The sequence below is a fragment of the Podarcis raffonei genome, chromosome 6 (genome assembly GCF_027172205.1).
Source record: "Podarcis raffonei isolate rPodRaf1 chromosome 6, rPodRaf1.pri, whole genome shotgun sequence".
Lineage (NCBI taxonomy): Eukaryota > Metazoa > Chordata > Lepidosauria > Squamata > Lacertidae > Podarcis > Podarcis raffonei.
The window spans coordinates 51,493,958-51,514,458 of NC_070607.1; the positions used below are offsets into that span (position 1 = coordinate 51,493,958).

Genomic DNA, 20,501 nt, shown 5'->3' on the forward strand with positions numbered 1-20,501 from the left:
ACAGGTTGACTGAACCCAGGAAAGAAGAGTTATTTATCTGCTGCATCTGTCAAGAGGCAACATCCACCCAGGTGCTCATTTTGCCACCAGGCTCTATGAAGTCTGTGGGTAGCAGGGCAAAGCCAGAAAGATCCTGTACTCACCCACTGAAGTCCCTAATTTCCACTGAGCAGAAATTGTCTGGATTTCTTTCCAGGAGATACGTACAGATCTCAGGATTCATACACAAAAGTAGCCACTGTAAGTTGATAGGCATTTTGTTGTTTTTAATGCTTGTTCATTCTTTTATGCGACCATGTGCTTCTGTTGCATGATCATGTCACCATCACACTGTTAACAATGCAGAGATGGGGAGGGGGGAGCCCTACGGTCTCAGTATGTTACACCCTGAAGAAGCTTGGAGCCCCATCTGTAGCTACGTTACAATTTGTGAGCAAATGTCTGCCTGGTGACATTTGCTCAAAACAAATGAATTGGCTTTGCTAAAACTTGATTCTTATTCTAAGCTGACACTGTGTGTCTTGGTCCCTGCTGCTGTCTGCCTGAGAGACACTCTGTAACCTCAGCGATGAAAGTTAAACAGCCGGGTGTGTTTGGGGACAAGTAATTGAGGCTCAGTGTGGAGTGCTGGAGCAGTCCCACCCACTGCCACAAGTAGCATTTTAATGGCACCCCAGACCTAAACATATTTACTCAGGAGGCCTGTTCAATGGGGCTCTCTTCCAAATATGTTAGAATTGTAGCCTGAGCATATAATCAGACCACAAAGCACAAACAAATAGGAAAATGCATTCTACCATATTGTACCTGGTGATGACCTACTGTACTTGCCTATTCCTGAATGTTTATAAATACAACAGGCTACACTTAGATTTGGCTGTGAGTCTTCTCAGAGCAGATACCATCTCCTAGGGAAGTGAAAGCACCTACTTTATTGTCAGGTCCACTTATCTACTTAAAGTAAATGCCTTTACTTCTACCACATTCACGGTCCTGGTTTGCAGGAACACAGAGACTAGGTTCTTACAAAACATCATTGGAAGTGGCAGACGTTTGTCTGGACTGACAGTACTATTCCAGATGGCTGTGGGTGTGACTTGCAGTGGGAAAGTCCAGACACAGGCTTGCCACTTCATCTTCTGTTTATGTGAACTAGACTGGGATGGAGCATCAAGGTAGGATGAGTTACTTGCTTGGGTCACCAACATCCAGACTGAGAAGACTAGGATTATGCGACATTTAACCAAGAAGCGCAGGCACAAACAAGGTGCCCTGGCAAGGGGTCAAATTAAGCAAACTACATTGGCATGCACATCTGTGCATCAAAGCTATTCAAAAATTGAGGCTTTCAAAAAACGAAGGAGGAAAGAATGGCATATTGATGGAAACAGAAAAATGTCAAGAGTTTCTCTTTCCCTGGTGAAGCCTTCAAAACAGAAGACTGCTCAATGGAAAGAAATAGATATTAATATTCAATTATACTGGGGCATGATCAGCAGTTGTTTAGATGTTTGGTGCCACTACAGGAACAAAAGAAGGTAACATCCCTGATCCAGTTAAATTGCCTTCCCTGTGAAGGGCCAAGCCATCCACCAGATGAGAGTGGAAGCAGATGCTATGAACACATCCTATTCCCTGCTCCCGATCCTCTCAATTATACAAGGTCCCTACATGCACTAGATGGGACTCCAGATCGCTCCTTTTCCTATTAGTATGAACAACTGTATGCACCACCTATCTTTTCTCCTTTCATTCATGATACTGTTTTCCATCCTAGCAGCTAACAGAGAAAGGGTTCTGTTCTTTTGGGATAAGAGTGGGGGCATAGCAGAAAAAAGCTGCCATACTACTTTTGGAACAGAACAGCTGGCCAATGTCAATGGACAGAAGCCCAACAAGGACACGTGAATAGCAATAAAAGCTGACACTGGTATTTTGCTCAGCGTTTTTCAATTGATCTGAGTCTCAAAGTGAACTACTCTGAATCCATTTAGCACCTTCTAAACCAATCAGTAATTGAAGCAGCCCAAAAGATGTAGGAAAGCCATATTTGCTAGGACCTTGAGAGCAGTATAAATCCATGCCGCCACCTGGAGGAGAAGGAAAGAACTGCAGATTACAAGCCATATGAAAAACCAGTTTTATCTCTTCTCTCTATGCCCAGTTGACCAAAGAGAAGATGCCTTGTCCTTGGGCACACGTACTAGCTCCGATTCCCTCTTCTCAAACGTCATTGGAGCAATTCTTCCCAACAGATGGGTCTAGAAAAAACTTCCCTTTCCAGCCACAAGTCATAATTCATTTGGAAATCTTCAGGCAGTTCTACGCGCTGGCCCAGAACACTCTGCAAACAGTTATCCACAGGTAGAAAATCAGGATTGTTATGTGCCCGGTCGTAACGGCGAGAGTTGAAACGCTCTATGCTGGCACGCAGAGCACACTCCTCAGCCTGGAAGTCCCAAGGACGGGCATCCAGATCTGCAAAAGTCATGAAGCAAACAATCAGCTGAAGGAGCAGAAGAGCTCCAGTCATACCCCCACAATGAAAATGCCATACAATGTCATACAGGCAGTCCAGCATTATGTCATCCCATTTGGCAGATCTTTAAGAAATACAACTTCTAGGGATGAGATGCAAAGGGACTTCCCAGCAGACATAGACATCAATAATATCTCACATTTGTATTCCAACCTTCTATGAAGAAGTATGGAGTGACTCCATCTTGTTCTTTATGGTCACTCTAGTACAATGGAACCTCGGTTTTTGAATGTAATCCGTTTCAGAAGACTGTTTGACTTCTGAAACGTTCAAAAACCGAATATCAATGGGCAATCAGCAAAATCCATTGAAAAAATGGAAAAACATGCAGCAGAAGCTGTTCAACTTCCGAGGCGTATTTGAAAACAGAATCAATCACTTCCAGGTTTTCTGTGTTTGTGTTCCGAATCATTCAGCTTCCAAGATGTTCAGAAACTGAGGTTCCACTGTAGAAAATAGGTTTAAGGCTAAGACCCACTGACTTGTCCAAGACTACACCATATGGTTCATAGCAAGGATCTGAACATGTATTTCTGAGGTCCAAGTTCAACACTATAGTTACTGTAACACACTGTCTAACAAGCAACATCATTTTAGAGGTGGGGAAGCACATTCCTCAGCTTGCTCTGTTTAGGATAAGTGGAGCCATCACCATGCGCTCCTAGCAATTACTGATGGGATCTGTTAACAGGAAGGCAGATGGGTGATTTAAGGGAACTGGCTTGGCATAGCAGTTAAAGGCTTATGAAAGACTTGGGAGTGGGTGGAAAGAGGAGAGACAGATCCAGGACATACCATTGCCATAAGCCCAGTCATCATTGAGGCGGTGCCGCACTTTTTGGTAGATTGCTGACATGGTCTTCATGTTGCTCTTCCTCCACTGTCGCCCCAAATACTTGGTCTGCACTTTGAGAAGCTTCAAAACGTAAAGCTGCATCATGGCTTGCTTCACTTTGAGGGCTCGTTTCAGAATGGGTGCAGACTTGAATACCACCAACATCTGAAAAAACAAAGGAACACTCTCAGTTTTCTAAGACTTCATCTGTGCTTTGGTCAACATCCATTTGCTTAAGGCCAAAATGATGGTACATGATCAATAAAGCCTTAACAGCACTATGAGAGGAGGCCCTTCTACTCACCATAGTCCTCGAGTGCTTCCACTTTGTTAATTTGTTCAGTATCCTAAGTAGATTAATGCAGGAAAACAGGTTTCGCCAGCAAAACTGATTGTTGTCTCCAGCTTCCTATAGGAAAAAAAGCAAAACAAAGGAAATATTACCAAGTAAGGAAAGTGAGGAATTGCCCCTTATTGACAATGCCATCTCCATCCCTTGGCTATATATGTTTATGTCCAGGTAGTTTAGCTCACCAGACTCTCTGCAGTCAGCTCAGGCAGCTCATGCACCACACAGTATGGGTAATCCAAAACAGAGATGCTAAAAAACACAAAACACCCCAAACGGATCAGAATGGATGACCTATCTAGTCAAATACACCATGTCCAAAATGGTTGCCCCTGCCAGGTTCAAACATATGAGAAAAATGATTGTGACATCATCTCCACCCGCTGCTATGCAGTTGGCAACAACCAAGAGGCTTCATGCATGAACATCTTTCTATATCTGCCTATCCCAGATACTTACCTACTGCCAAGAAAAATAAGCAGGTCAACCAACTAATGTTCTAGTCCACTAGGACAATGGTGTCTGTTGAGTTCAGTAACACTCATGACCATGGGATCTACATGAACGTCACTCAATGTCTTTTCAAACAAGCACATTTTAAAGCTATCCATTTAACAGACAAGTAGTAGTGTTGGTGGAGATGAATGATTTCTCAGCAGGTTTTTGTTTATCAGTGGGATGAAACATCTACCCTTCTGCAAGTTAAAATTGTGGAGGATAACTAGTTATTCTTAGATATCCCATCCGGATACCATCTAGGTGTCCCACTGCAAAGATAGTGTGTCACATTTCCTGTCATAGCATTTTGGGATACAGGTGTGCTAGAGATATTCCCACCTACCTGTTCTTGGCAGTGATATATGACATGATGTTTTGATTGAAGAATTTCAGTATAAGGGGGATACAGTTGGCAAACACTAGGTGCTGGGCCATGTATTCGAACTGGAGCAGGAAACAGATGTGATAAGAATGGTTAGCCAAGCAAATTCCAGATTCACTTCAATCTCTCTTTCAATTCCAATGCTGATTGCTCATGCCATTTCATGCTTACCTGATAGACATGGTTTAGCTTAAAATGCTTAAGCAGTAGAAGCAGAACAGCAGAAATGGCCTTTACAATTATTTCTTTGTGCCTATTCACATCAACGCCTAGTTTCATACTCTGCAACACAGTTGTTCTGGAAGGCAAAGCAGCAATATTAGCTTCAATGGCCTGTGATGCTGACTGTGGTAGGGCAGATCTGTCTGTGCTTAATGCTATTACTTATACATTAGTGCAATTCTCCTTTAAGTAGCACTTTATGGTCTCTCTTTTCTATAGGCCAGTGAAGAAGGTTGCTTTAATTTTAGTTAATATATGGGTGATTAAGGAAGAGATGGCAACTCCTCAATACTTTTCTCCAAGCCCTTCCTGACTCTGTTTAATATGTCAATAAAATGAAGAATTCAACAAGCTGTGTGTGGCTCCATTTGCCAACATAAGCACTTCAGGGTGTACTGTGCAGAACAAAAGTTTAAAAGAAAAAAAGTACTGCCTTGAACCCATATATGCTAAGTGGCAGAACCTATTTACCAATCTTATGAAATCTTTGTTGCTCCAGACATGGAGAAGTACTGTGCATGTATTAATGACACATTCAAATTCAGGAAAAAAGGTCTTCTATTGAAGCACGAGCATCACCACTTAAGCTGCCTTGAAGCTTCTCAAGACATGGTTGACTTAACATCCCTCTCCATACTTAAGAGGCCTGCTATTTCTAAGGAGACCCATTTTAAAACAGCTTTCCAGGACCAGTCCAAACACTTCTTTTCTCTGCTACCAGATCTCTTAATTCTAGGCTGCACACATCATTTTGCAAGGTTCAAGACAATCAAATGTTCCATCATATGAAAAGCATTTGAATTCTTTTTTTATAAAGAACAGCAGGAAAGGAATGTCTAAATATACAAATAAATGTCAGCCTGCCCACTCAACGCCCAACCACTGAATGTCAAGTAAACATCCATTTATTGCCTTTGCCCTTCATTCACCATATGCTTTCCCCCTAAGAATGACACTCACGGCATCTCCTCTGGCAAAACATCTGCTAGGATGTTAATGGAATCGGTCTTGGCCTTGGAGGTGGGTGCTGCAGCCAGCAGGATCTTCAGCAAGGCAATCTGTGGGTGAAAGTTGAGTGAAGCAAAGAAGGCTTTCAGAATTGCCAAAGAACAGGAAAGAGGAGAAGGAAACTCAAAAACACAGATAACGGGAAGAGATGAACATGAAACATCGAAGGAAATAGCTTGTCACATACTGGCAAGCAAAGAAGAGATATATCAGAATGGGAGTTTGCATAAGCCAGCAGTGAAATGCAAACTGAGTGTAGCTATTTCTCCCATCTTGAAAATGGTAGAGAGGCTAGAGTTTAAGAAATGGGAAAAGGGTGTGCTGAAGCTTTGGGAATGAACATTAGGAGTAAACGATAACTCACCATGTACTGTGGCAGGCTAGGAAGTAGACCCTGGTACAAGATTTCTGCAGGAACTTGTTCAACCTCCTCTTCCCCCTTTATTAACACAAGGAGATGATAGCATCATTCATTCCAACCTCAAGTGCATGCTAAGCTAGTCTGAATATTATGAGCATTCATCCAGAAACTCAGCAAAACTTTCTTTAATAAAGAACTCCTTCCAGAGGCAGCTGCACAGAATCATACCACATAAGGGTTGGCTCTTGAGTCTCTCTTTCCAATGAGAGTGTCTCATGGGCAGAGTTCTGCTCATGGGAACTCTGGATCAAAGCCAATAATCTGATTTGCAGGTTAGGAATCAGGAGGGATCAACTCTTTGACCAACTCACAGCATTATGTAGATAGCAAAGATCAGCCAAATGTCCAGTTCCAAATTAGAGATTCACACTTTTCTCCTTCCACTTCTTCATGCAGATGCTTTTTAAACCACAAGTCTTCCCCCTTTTGAACATTTGCCCTATGATACTTACCCCTGACAAGGGAGAACGCAGATACTCTTCTTCCATTTGTACTTGAATCTCAGCAATAGATGTATATTTGTGCTATAAAGAGACCGGGCAAAGAAAGTTAACCTCGTCATCTTGGCAGCACCGTAAATTCAAGCACTTTTCCTGCTTAGGATATATTTCTTAGCCTAGACAAGCAGTAACCAATTAGATGAGATGTCTTCTACACATGCAAATTAAGAAGTCCACACAGTGAGTACTCACCAGCTTAAGAGTTTTGATGCTCTCATGAATGGGTCTAGGCAACCCCACGACTGTGTTAGTGTCACTAGAGGGGGTGAAAGCAAAACCAGTCAGCCAGTAAATATCGTAAGTGATACAAATGAGCTATTCTGGTAAAATTGTGAATAGGAAGCTAGTCAATCTGATTAAGGGATTTCACTCTTCTCTCTGTAATGCTTTCAAATAGCACCTTATTTTATTTTATTAAATTTCTGTACCACCCTTCATCCAAGGATCACAGGGCAGCTTATAAGACCTGCTAGGCATGTCCTGATAAATTGTCTAAGAAAAAAATCTCTTTCACTTGTGCAAGAGCTTCCTGCTCCTATTGAGCCAATAAAAATTGTTCATTAGTAAGTTCAGATATGATTCTCTCAGGCTACCTAGCAACCTAAAAAACAGGAATGCTTGGAAATTATAGGAACCTTCCTCTCAACTTTAAAATATAAAAGCATGCTAGATTTTAAAGAATGTTCAGTTTGTGTAATTAGTTATGCATCAGGAACAGAACCTGAAATAAATAGGAGGATCTAATTGGATGCATCTAAAACGTAAGATTTTTTTCCCCTATTAAAATGAAGCACTAATACATAATAAAGAAAGAATTATGATTTCTTAGACTTGGAAAAAGTTTGGTTATCTGGATTCAATCTGTAGTTCATATGTACCCTCTGCAATATGGTTTTGTGACTTAGCGTAGCAGGTTTTCACCATTCCTATTAAGCTTTTAGTTGTACCAGCCAAAAGCCTGGAAAATGTCTGTTACCACTTGATATGCTAATTTATTTAGCAACTCTACACATGGTGGGTGTCCTAAGTCTTTTCCTGGTCCTATTCTTCATCTGTCAATAGCAATATTGTGTGTGTGTTTGTGTATACCGGCACACCTTATTTTTGTTGTTTAAGTATTTTAGTCCTTTTAGTTATTCAAATTACAGCACAATACCATAAAACATTATAGCTGCATTTATAGTTTTGAGATGCATGTATGATTGCATGCACAGACCTCCTGAGATTTCAAGAGCTGACAATATGGGCAGCAGAAACTCAGTGTCCGAACAGTATCACAGTAGTGGCTTAACACAGGATGAGAAACGATTATGTGAATGCTTAAAAAAATAACGAAGCCTGAACAGCTTGCTGTCTTTACTTTTTTCAGGAAAAAGTCTGTGCTGCCAGTTACCCAGCACATTAACTGCATAGTAAGAAGAGATCCCCTACAAACAAGTACAAGGAGGCAACAAATTTGGGGTGCCATTAACTCACCTTCCCAAGGTGTAGCCAATGAATTTGCTCCGACTTGATTCCAGAAACATCTCAATGTCTTTTTCTCTGAAGAAAAGAGAAGAGAATCATATTCAGACAGAACTTTAGGGCTCCTCAAGATTATTACATATTTCATTCACCACAAAGCCCTGGTGAGATGAAGTTCCTTAATATGCTAGACACAAAAAAATGAGAATGGCTCTTCTGATCTCAAGCATCCTCAAAGACATCAAGGCTCCCAAACATGATCACAATGTCAATGAGAGAAGCCAGAGCATGTATTTCGTTATAGTTATCATATTCAGTAATCTATTAGGCGTACTAACCAAGTAGTTGAGCACTGGTTTGAGGCTGAAGATGAGAGCCTTCCAGTTCTGGAATTTTCTTTAAATACAACAATCCTGTACAGGTGCTCACCTGACCTTGGGTGCCCAAGGCAAACCTTTTGGGCAGGTCAGTCGGTCAGTCGGTGGGTGCTGGATAGGAGGGGGCATCACTTCATCTCTTTCAAGAGGGAATGTCTCTCCCTCAAGACTATTGTCATCATCATTCTCCTCCTCTTCTTCCCGGGAGTCATCAGCTTTGTAGGGATCTCGCTCATTGAAGGCATCTAAGTTATCCTGTTTAATAAGAGCCTGGAAGAATAAACACACAGCAAATGATGTTATAGTCTGCCTTCTCCTTAGGTTCAGTGTCTTCCTAAACAAAGGAAGATTACATCCAACCCGGATTGTACCCTGACTTACCTTGTGCTCTCGACGACCCCGTTTTTGCTGCTGCTCAATCAAATCAGAAGCAGATGCTGGAGGGGAGGCAGCCCTCATGTTGCGAATCACTTTTATGCTATCCTCAGGAAGTGGGGGGAGCCCCAACATCTCCCTTTTCTCTGCTTTCATATCCTGGAGTTCCTCAAATCCTCCAAGGGTGCACTACGGCAAGAGGATAATTGCAGGTCATTCACTTCCATTATCTCTTTGGTCACTCATAAACCTTTCAAAAACCAGTTTGTTAAAGGTAAACCAAGACGGAGGAATGGAGGATTTGCTGCAGTTATAGGAATGTCTATCATTCTTCAAAGAACCATTTGTGTATATGAGAAGGCACAGCAGAGACCAAAGAACATAGCATTTTAAACCTGTCTTTGTGCTCATATGAAACATTTTCACAGCTAACTTTCAAACAAATGAAGTTAAAGACACTTGCTCATGAAGCTGAGAGTTCCACATTCCTAGCAGACACACATACAGTGGTATCTCGGCTTTGGAACATCTCTGTTGATGACCATTTTGGTTTTCCAACATGCCTCGATAGTCGAACGTGCCATGCGGCTTCTGCTGAGTGCAAGATCCTGAGGCCTAGCTGTTGGCTATTGAGTTTTCGGTTTTTGAACATTTCAGAACTCGAACGGTCTTCTGGAATGGATTACATTCGAAAACCAAGGTACCACTGTATTTAACATATCCTTCTCTTTCTTCAAGAAGTTCAGAGGGGCTTACATGAGACTTCCGGGCAATTCTCATCCACTCACTGACAGGGAAAGACCACTTTAGTTTAAACAGTAGCATATGATACCTGTCTGTGGTATCTGTACTATTATGCTCTTTACTCGGCAGCCAGAGGAACACCAAGAACTCTGGAAAAGCCAGGTAGGCTTATCTGAAATAGGTGTGTTTAGCTGAGTGGCAGCTGGACCACATTGAACTGATCACAGAAGTAGGTCCTTTGAAAACTAGCAACAACATTGCACTTTATTGATTTCATGATCATTTAGTCTTAAACAGCTGAAAAATATGTCCTTATCATCCACAAATGGATTATATTATAGCATCCTAGTTGTAGCACCACCATCTTTAAACTATACATTTCAGCAGTTCAAAAAGAAAAAGAAAAGGTAAGCCAAATGTATGCAGTAAGAGTTTCATTATGGCACCAACTAAAATAACTTCTTTTGTTCCTGTGCTCTTTTAAAAAAGATTATGCATTAGTGCACTGCAAGTCCATTTATTAACTAACCTGGGATACTTTTCTGGTCAATATCCAGAAATCGTTTATTAAAATATGAAAAATTAAAACAATTTGGTGTGGTGGAATAAACATTTCATAATTAAATAAAATTATAGACTGCCTGGTTTTCAAATTTAGGCCAGCAAGTGTGCTTCTTTGTCAGTCCTAGGATTCCCATGTAAACTGAAGCTCTTCTTAAGATACTTTAGCTAGCAAGAAAATATTCATCATCTCTTTCTTCCGAGTTTCAAAATATCTATAAATTTGTTAATTTAAACAAAACAACCCAGAAGCCTCATTTCACATTAATAATTATTTTCCTTCCAATGTGTCAATGGCAGCTCGATTTGCTCAGGCTTGGATCCATGATGCCATCTGCTATTTTCAAGCAATCAAAAAGCCCTGAGGATTGCCAGACTCAGCTAGCAGCCAGCATAAGAAACCAGCAGCACTGCTACAGGGATGTGCCAAATGGCATTATCAGGACATATATGAAAGGAGTTGAATAAGCCCAACAAATTACAGAGCAGCTCTCCTGTGTGTCTGTTTTGTCAACAGTGATGGAAAAGATCAGCAAGGGATTTTTTCCCCCAAGTCACTATCTAAGATCCTGCTTCAACCCAGCACTGTTCATAGCTTGTAGGTGCACTGCACAGTGCATGAAAAGGGACTGGTCCTGCGCCTGTGGGTATAATATCTCCACCCCCAAAACTCCACTGCTGTGTATTGCAAAGTTTCCACGAGATTTTTTAATGGTGGTGACAAACTCAACCTAGGATATTATCATACAACACATAGACATCCTTGTAGTGGTTTACATTTATTGGTTAGATACAATAGAGCTTTTAATAATAAAAAGGACTCTGGACCTATGCATGTCCTACAGCTTAAACGCTAAGCATGCTTGTCTCTGAACTGATCTCAGTCAAGAAATTAAAACAGCACCACCACATCACTTTGTGTAATCCTGGTTATATCCCAAGGGGACAGAGTTTTTAGTTACAGCAAAAGAAGCAATCTGTTAAAACACCAATTATTTGTAGGCAACAACCTCTTACCAGGACAGTCTTCCAGAGCAACAGCAACACCTTCTTCATAGGGAAGTGTGGGGCATGGCCACTGCAGAATTTGGTCACCATTCCAAAGAGCATCACGGAAAATGGCTCATTGTTATACAGAGGTGCCCCTGAAAGGCAATATATTGGCGATGGCCATGTTACATGCAGATGCCTCAGTTCTAGCTGTATATATTCCAACCCGATCCTCTGCCGTCAATTCACTAGTAGGTCCAACATAACAGCCGTTATATTGTCCATAACCACTGTATTTCTTCTGGTCTATGTATACACTGTCCCTGCTTCAGTTTAGTTCTAAACATCCTGCCCATTTAGCTCAAATGAGAAAAGATACCTTTCCATACCCGGCTAGGCAGTTTTTCTTGCAACAAAGTAATTGCACCTTCCTGGCTTACTGATACTTCAAATCAAGAGACTTATAAAACAGCCTTAGCAAACACAAAATGGGAAGCAACAGAATCCTTACCTAGTTCTGCTCTAAAGGTCTGTCTCATGGTCTTCCACTCAGGCTTGTCTCCTTCACATTCCTGACGGACAGTCTCTACGATAAGGTACATAATATTCAGCAGCACCCTGCAAAATGGATTGCAAAGACCAAGCAGGTTAGAAACTCAAACTCTGACAATATGGCTCAGCTTATTCAAAACTGCAGGGGTAGGAGAGAGGGGGCTAGACTAGCAAAGTGTGCACAAGTGATTCCGCGCCCCCCCCCCCCGCTTCATCAGAAGTAACAACATTATATGCTTGGCACAACAAGAAGATGACAAGTTTTACTGAAAGAAGACAGCATTTTCCTCCTGCTCCCAGTCTATATTGCCAAGGTGACTGTTGCTTAGCAACCTGTATTTCTAAAAAAAAAATGTACTCATTCTAGTGGGTGTATCTTTACATAAACCACAAGCATCTCCTGTAAGAACTCGCCATTTTCCAGCTATAGAGGTTTCACTACAGATGAGGGGATTGTACTGTGCACAGCCACTAGTACACAGTGTTAGCTAGTACACGGTGTTTCTTCCTAACATACTCTATTCAAAGCTGCGTTGGGTTTGGTTACCTGTCTTTTCACACACACACACCCAAGTCCGTTAGATCAATGCAGACAGCTTAAGGCACAACAGTATGCTGCATCAAATCTATAAATCTGATTCTTGCACAAATGTCAGAGAAGTATTCAAGTAGATACTGAAAGCAGGGATGGGCAACCTCAGACCTGAGGCCACATGCAGTTTCTCAGGCCTCTCTGTCAGGTACTCAAGTCTCTTCCTTAGCCATACCCCTCATCTGGCCTCTCCTTGAGTGTTTTGCCTAGCTGGAATATGTCCCTTGAACTCTGATCATGCTTCTTGCTTGCCTGGATGGAAGACAGAGGGATGTGTGTGAAGAAACTGCCTAGTATACGAAGGTACAGTGGTGCCTCGCAAGACGAAATTAATCCGTTCCGCGAGTCTCTTCATCTTGCGGTTTTTTCGTCTTGTGAAGCACGGCTATTAGCGGCTTAGCGGCTTTAAGAAAAAGGAAACAAACTCGCAAGAACTCGCAAGACGTTTCGTCTTGCGAAGCAAGCCCATAGGGAAATTCGTCTTGCGGAACGACTCAAAAAAACGGAAAACTCTTTCGTCTTGCGCGTTTTTCGTCTTGCGAGGCATTCGTCTTGCGAGGTACCACTGTATACAAATTCACATTAGTTGCTCTGCCCACTTTTTCCTCTGTTCTGTCCACTATTGGCATGTGACCCTCAGGCTGAAAAAATATTACCACCCCTGCTGGAAGGCTATGCTGAAGTTGCACTATATGGTGTAAAAGGTCCTTTCCACCTCTAAATGCCATGATTCAAAAAAACACAATATGCAAATAGAGGAAAGGCTGTGGAGGAAAGGAAAGCAAAGCATTCTTTTAAACTCATGAGTCCTTCACAGGGAAATCTCATCACGCCTGTGGCCTATATGCCAATATTCCTCACCTCAGATCGGTGCTGTCAGCCAGGGAGATGGCAGGCTTCCTCACAGCACTGCTGCAGGCAGCACTGTTGCTGAGAGAAAAGAAGCAACATCAACATAGCTCTTGCTGCCTACAATCTGGGATCAAAGGCTTTTTTTTACACAAGTCAGATTAAGATTATAACATTAAAACAGCAGCGTGCAGTTTGCATATCCTGTGGTCTTTCTCTGCAGCTAGGCACCACTCTGCACATGCTCTAATTCCTTCACATATCCAACAGCAGCTGCCTAAAACAGTTGCTATGAGATCTTACAACCGGACTGAATTCAACTACGAGAGAAGAATCTGCTCCATAGAACCAAATTACTAGACATTCTATAACAACTTTGTGTTCCCTTTTTTTAGATAACTGAGTAGGAACATGTTTGATCCTACCGAGATCAAAGGAGTGGGCTAGAGAGGCATTCATCTGAGTCCAGTATATACTAATCTTTCTATCGATCCGTGTTTAGTTTTTAGCTGCAAGCACAACAAAGCCATCCTCAAAAGTAAGTGATTCTTGTTTGGCACTACGAAGTATTATAATATAGTATCATTAATAATATTAATACAATTATTATAAAGAATTAAAAATCAAATTATTCTAGATTACTTGTTTTATTTCCATTACCAGAAAGCATTTCTTAATCAGATACTGGAAAGGTAGGTGAAAAGAACTTGCAGTGTTACCTACTGCCTTAATACTCCAGTCCTAAACTCTAGGGCTTTCTATGGAACCAGATAAAAATTGGATGGATACCAGGATGAATCTGGCATCTGATCATTCACAAGCTGTAAAAATATATACCCTGGTGGGGCAGATCATAACCAGGCTATCTAAACAGCCTACATTCCTCTCAGAGGCCAACTCTGCAGCAACATGGAACTCACTCAATTTCCATGTTCAAAAGTTCCACCAAAGCATTGAATGTGCCAACTTCAAGCAGAAGGAAAATGTTGTATCGCATCCAGGACTGAACTTCAGCTTCAGAGCTGCACTCATCAAATGTGCCTGCAGCCACAAAAACAAAAATCATACCAATTTGCTCTCCATTTTACAGATAAAGCATGTTGTTGTTCTTCATAACTGATATGTTTTTCCTGATTCTTATGCCTAAGGGCAGAGAATTCACAAAATTATAATAACACAAAAATTATAATACAGTACTATGAAAACAACCGGCTAGAATGTCAGCTTCCTGCAGCATCTGGAGCCTGCTGCAGGACAGAGAACAAGAGTGTTACACAATTATAAAATAAAATATGGCTTCCAGTGGGACTTGATGGCACCTGATCACACCAAGACCTCAAGGGATAAACCCACCGAACAACCTCTGTTGCTTGTTTATTTGGTGCAATGGAAATATGTCACTAATGCAATATCATGCATCCGTACTAATATGGAGACCATGCAAGTTCTGGACCAGTGCCTGGACTTGATGGTGGGCTGGATGAGGGCCAACAAACTGACTTTGCATCCTGGCAAGATGGAAGTGTTTTGGGTGGCTGGTTCCCAATAATTGGCCAACTCCCTAATTTGGATAGGGTTGTACTCCCACTTAAAGAGCAGGCTCATCCAGGAGTGCTCCCATATCCATAGTTGTCAGTAGAGGCCCAAGTGCTCTTAGTGGTCAGGAGTGCCTTCTACCGGTTTTGGCCAATACGACAGCTATGGCCATTTCGGGACTGGGCCACTGTCACCCATGCGCTGGTAATCTGCAGGCTGAATTAATGCAATGTTTTCTATGCAGGGCTACCCTTGAAGTTGGTCCTGCAGCTGCAGGTAGCGCAAAATGAGATGGCTCGACTGCTCACTGTGGCAGGCTACTGCCACCATCTTACATGGCTGCTAAAAGAACTGCACTGGCTGCCAATTAGTTACTGGGCTAAGTTCAGGGTGTTGGTTTTGGTGCATAAAGCCCTATACAGCTTGGGACCAGGATACCTGAAAGATCATCTCGCCCCTTATTTACCCAACAAATAACTGCTTTGTAGGTGAGGGCCTCATGCAGATACTAACTGAGCATGGGGGTCAGTCCATTCTGCAAAATATAGGAATTAGATCTTTTGTGACATGGCACCCACTCTTTGGAATTCCCTCCCGTTAAATATTATACAGGGACCACCTTTGTTGTCTTTTTGGCACCTTTTTCTTTCAACAAGCCTTTTACAGGTTGCATTTCAATTGGAATTGCTTTTAGATGTTTAAGCTTTTCATTATTTGTGCACTTGCTGCCCTGGGCTCCTTTGAGTGGAAGGGTGGGATATAACTTTGATGATAATAATAACAACAACAACTACTCGGGTTATTTATATCTACATATGTGATAGTCAACTACAAACTGCTGCCTCTGTCAGCTCTGATGTTCAGGCACACTATGAGCAAAGATGGACAACCATCTTGGTTTACTATGAAAAGTGACTGTAAGTCTAGAATCTAGCCCCAAACAACTAAAAATAAAAATGAAACTGAGTAAGGATGGTATCCAACTAAATAGATCTGCTAGTGCAAGGATTTTCGCTTGTACAACAGAAGTTCTCCACCCTCTCCTCTCCTTGCATACCTCCTAAATCTGTTCTGGGTTTCTCCTCAACTCTCTGGAACAGATTTGGCACAGAGGGAGGAGGTTTCATTGTACAAGTGGAAATCTCTGCTCTAGTGGATCTATTTAGTAGGATACTGCTCTCAGTCAATTATGCAATAAAGGTAGTAACCAACAAATTTTCTTCATCTCTGTTCTTTCTTTCTTTTTCAAAAAACAGGCTTGGTTTCACTCAAGGACCATGTTAATAAATATTCCATGAAGACATTACACAGCAACTAGCAAACATTTCATAACTGAGAATTTCCTCTGGCAGTAATAAAGGTATACCTTGTGCAACATAGAGGATGGCTCGGGCTACCCTCAGTCTTTTCTCCCGAGCAGTGACTTCAAGGCCATCAAGAAGCCTCATGGCATGGGTACGATGTTGATCGGTGTCCAACTCTGTCCATTTTTTATCCAGCACTGTAAAGTCAAACAGTTTGATATAAGGCTGCTTTCTGAAACAACAAAACAAACCCTCAAAGATCAGGGAGCTTTAGCCTCACAAGTCACAGGGCAACTTTGCTTTAGAAGAGTCTGGGAGGTCAGGCTGAATTCATAAGAATCCAAAAGCCCTTACAATTCTTATGAGTTAAAAGCTGTGGTAAGCACCCTTCAGTCTGGCACACTAGAACATTCAGAAAATTCATAAGTAAGGATCCTATGCTATGAGATCAGGCCCTCTTATTTACCTTAAATACCTTCCATTGCTTCCAAAAATTCAAGATTTGCTTAAAATGGCTCAGTACCACAATACCAGACCCTGCAATCATCACCTGAGGCCCTTCTTTGTTTGCCTCCTCCATGAGAGGTCCAGGGTGGAAACATGACAATGAACCTTTTCTGCAGTGGCTCTCCATTTGTGGAATGCTCTCCATGGAGAGGTTTGCCTGAAGCCTTCATTACATACTTTTAGGCACCAGATGAAAAGGTTTCTCTATAACCAGGGCTATGGCTGTTGAAACATTCTATAGCCTTTTAAATGTGTCACTGGTATGGAGGGGTGTTATTTGTTTATTTTGGGGTTCTTTATTATGTATTTTGTGCTCACATTTTGTATTTTTATGTTGTGAACCACCCTGTGATCTTTGGATGAAGGGAGGTATACAAATTAATAATAATAATAATAATAATAATAATAATAATAATAGATTAAAATAAAAGCAAAGTTTCATGGAAAGATGTAAGAACATACAGTGGTACCCCGCAAGACGAATGCCTCGCTAAACGAAAAACGCGCAAGACGAAAGGGTTTTCTGATTTTTTAGCCGCTTCGCAAGACAAATTTTCCTATGGGCCTTTCTCGCAAAACGAAATTTTTTTTGAGTTTTTCCCCACAGGCTCCCTCTAAACTTCAGCGGAGCGGGGCGAGCTGGGAGGGAATCCCTTGGACCCCTGCCGGACTTCCCGCAGCTCTTTTGAAGTCTGGTGGGGGGAGAAGGGCTTTTCTTCCCACCGCCAGCCTTCAGAACAGCCTTCTGAAGGCTGGCAGTGGGAAGAAAAGCCGTTCTCCCCCCGCCTGCCTACAGAAGAGGTTCGAGGAAAGAGGCGAAGGAGCGCTGCCCCTTCACCTCTGTCCCCGGAGCTTGCCGTTCTCCCCCGGCCTGCCTTCAGAAGAGGTCCGGGGACAGACTGTCCCCGGACCTGGTCTGAAGGCAGTCTCCATAGGAACGTATTAATTGATTTTCAATGCATTCCTATGGGAAACCGTGCTTTGCAAGACAAAAAACTCGCAAGAAGAAAAAACTCGTGGAACGAATTAATTTCGTCTTGCGGGGCACCACTGTACTTGATTTAGCAATCAATCCTTTGGTATTTTATTTCTATCACAAAGAGAAAGAGCTTACATTTTGAGCACACAAAGACCAACTTCTAGAGCACACACAAAGCAACTCTACAAGACATTTTCACAGCAAAAAGGCAATACATCACTCTTACCATGCAGTCTAAAATCTTCCTCAAAGCATTTTCTGTTGAGCTGGAATTCCGGACCTTCAGTGTAACTGTACAGTTCTGCCATGAGATAATAAATACACAAAATCTTACAATTACCAAGTTATATGTTATACAATACCTGAGCATGGTTTAAAGCAACATGACTAGAGACAGCTATTTGTCATGATAAGTGGAAGAATGTTCATAACACAGAGTGTTATAGAAGATGGCATTATTTGAAAATTGCTGCCACGGGTGAGCTTTATCAAGCTAAGCCCTGCCCCTGTAGGGTGGGAACCACACCAGTAAGGCCTGCTCATAACTTTGCAAGGGAAGATCCTGGAGATGCAGGGAGAACTAAACTGCCTGATGTAGATGTACCATGGTTAATACAAAACATGGTTTACAAACCTACTTCAGACTCATGACATAACATAAGTAGTTTGCAGACAACCCTTAATCATAACGTAGGTATTCAGGTGCAAGCAACACTTAACTGTAGTTACAGAAACAAGCAATGGTTAAGCATAATTGGTAGTATTCTGCATAGCGCTAAGGAAATAGTTCCATCAGTGAAAGGATTTCTGCTTGCCTGATGGAACCATCTTTCCTCTCCTCCCTCCCTGAACTGTTACTGGATATCTCCTATTACTGAATACCTTTCTGAGTGAATTTGGGAAGGTGCGGGGGGCTCACAGGGGAGGTGGGAAAGCCCCACTGCTCTAGCAGATGTCCTTGTACTGGGTTTTACAAACAGAACATGATAGCTGAATCTGGGCAATGTCTGCACATCTCTCCTATTGAAGTAAAATAGGAGCACATAATACTGACTGAACGTTCAAAAGTACATATGTATATTTAAAGCAAAAACTAAGACACACTATTTATTTATAGCAGAATTATTTTTTTATTTAGAACACTTTTAACTTGCTCTTCATTAAAAAAATTATCCAGGGTGGGTCAGAAAATATAAACAGAGCTTTTATGTGGATATCACTTCCACTTGAAACAACTCACACAGCGATAATCACAAGATAAAACCTGAAAGCAGCTAACAATGAATCTAGGAAGCAGCAACTCAAACAAATCTGTTGAATTTTCAAATAGGCTTGATTTCTAATTTGTAGCAACATCCATTATAACAAAATGAAACTGTTTCAAAACAAAGCACAATATTAGAGTAAAGCAGGTCATATTTTACCTGACAGCTCAGCAGCCCACTTGTCTGTGTCTGCATATTCAAACTCAAAATCTGGAGATTCCGAATAACCCTGAGTGAAGAGGACAGTTTAAAATAAAACTTAGGCTCAGCATGAAAGGGCTCTCGACTTTCCCCACGCAGCTTCACTGTTACTATGGTAACTTGCAGATAACTACGGCAATGCTCCTCTCCCTGAAACCTGCTTTGCCACATTGCTGGGCAACTTCGTACTTTTAAGGCTTGCCTGGAACTCAAGTTTCGCGGACTGCAGTGCAACCTGGACAAGATCTGTTCAGAGTTACAAAACCCACAGAACTTAACTCCCAAGTAAATGTGTACATATAGGACTGCCGATTTATAATCTTCCGGGTTGCCACCCTACAGGCAACCCTTACCCGAGCGTAAGAGCCCTTGGGCACAGGGCAGCTTACGTGTGAGCAAGCGTCTGCGCTGCAAACACCTTTTAAAAAGGCGAAAGGATGGGGAGGGTTTTTCCAAAAGTTGCACTTTTTGCACGAGGAAGAAGCAGCTGCCTCGTGACCATGGCAGGCTCCTCTTCGTGATGGGGATGGGAAAGAGCCTTTATTTGGGAAATGGCTTCGCGTGAGTAAAGGAGGGGAGGGAAGCCAAGGCTCGGGTGGAGACTAGACACTGCACGTCCACTGTCAGCGCAGGGACATCCCGACCCGCCCCCTCTATTTCATCTCTATTTTTAAACCGCTGGTGACATGCAAGGCCCGACAGGTGAGGGAAGCCCGAGTCACCCAGAGGGAGCCGCTCCCTCCTTCCCTCCCTCCCGGCTCCTTGAGACTTCGGTAGGAAGCGGCGAGTGGGCGAGGACACGTCCTTCCCCCCACCCGGAGCCCCTCGCCGCCCCGCCTGACCTCCGAGTCCTTGCGCTGGTTGCGGTTGGGCTCTCGGCCCTTCACCCCCGGCGTCGCCGGCGCCGCCAGCCCGAGCCCCGCGCCCCGTTGCTTGTTGTTGACAATCAGCAAGCCCGGACCTCCGCCGCCGCCGCCTGGCTCCATCTCGACGCGCCGGCAGCTCTCGCGCGAACTGGGCCGAGGCAGCGTTAGGTTCTCGCAGGAAGCGACGCCATCTTGAGCGTGGCGGATGGGCGCGGCTAAGATGAGAAGCTGTTGTTTCATGGAAAGGACAGGAACAGATTGAGGATGGCGAGCGGCTCAAAGGACTCTTGTGACCTGGCGCAGTAGCCATCTTGGTTGTGTCGCGTTATCCTCTTAAAGGCGGCGCTGCCTGAAAGCTGGCATTTCTCCGGTTTTTGTAAAGCCTGTGAAATGGTTTCCAAGGCAACGGAGGCTCGTTTGGCCATAGCCGTGAGCTGTCACGTAAAGTCCCGCAGACGGTGCAAGTGAAGCGCGCTTATGCAGAAGGGTTTAGCTCTCAAATCGTCATCTCAAAAGCAGCAGCTTCATGATGGACAAGTGCACAAGGGTGCAAGAAACATAGGCTGTACGCAGGGGCGGAGAGAA

General features: G+C 42.7%; 1 protein-coding gene across 2 annotated transcripts; it reads right to left on the reverse strand.

Moving 5' to 3' along the window:
• Positions 1 to 245: 245 nt before the first annotated feature.
• On the reverse strand, positions 246 to 20,081 carry STRIP1 (striatin interacting protein 1). 2 transcript variants are annotated; one of them, XM_053392812.1, is made up of 21 exons: positions 19,893 to 20,081; positions 19,009 to 19,078; positions 17,811 to 17,885; positions 16,161 to 16,295; positions 14,179 to 14,299; positions 13,271 to 13,333; positions 11,777 to 11,883; positions 11,293 to 11,420; positions 8,977 to 9,159; positions 8,648 to 8,865; positions 8,231 to 8,296; positions 6,947 to 7,010; positions 6,707 to 6,778; positions 6,198 to 6,272; positions 5,786 to 5,883; positions 4,775 to 4,901; positions 4,565 to 4,665; positions 3,909 to 3,975; positions 3,679 to 3,783; positions 3,335 to 3,539; positions 246 to 2,478 (listed from the first exon to the last, which is right to left on the reverse strand). In XM_053392812.1, the coding sequence occupies exons 1-21, from the start codon at positions 20,034 to 20,036 to the stop codon at positions 2,231 to 2,233; spliced, it is 2,472 nt and encodes an 823-aa protein (XP_053248787.1). In that variant the 5' UTR covers positions 20,037 to 20,081; the 3' UTR covers positions 246 to 2,230. The 2 variants fall into 2 exon arrangements, with proteins under 2 accessions (XP_053248787.1, XP_053248786.1); XM_053392811.1 differs by having other exon boundaries at positions 13,271 to 13,339; positions 19,893 to 20,080.
• Between the last annotated feature and the right edge of the window lie 420 nt (positions 20,082 to 20,501).

Bases quoted from the DNA above. Each gene is read 5' to 3' on its own strand.
- STRIP1 (XM_053392811.1), bottom strand. From the start codon at position 20,036: ATGGAGCCAGGCGGCGGCGGCGGAGGTCCGGGCTTGCTGATTGTCAAC. The intron at 9,160-11,292 runs GTAAGAGGTTGT...CTCTTGCCGTAG, and splicing joins TGCTCTGGAAGACTGTCCTG to TGCACCCTTGGAGGATTTGA. The intron at 8,866-8,976 runs GTAAGTCAGGGT...TTATTCTTCCAG, and splicing joins GGGGTCGTCGAGAGCACAAG to GCTCTTATTAAACAGGATAA.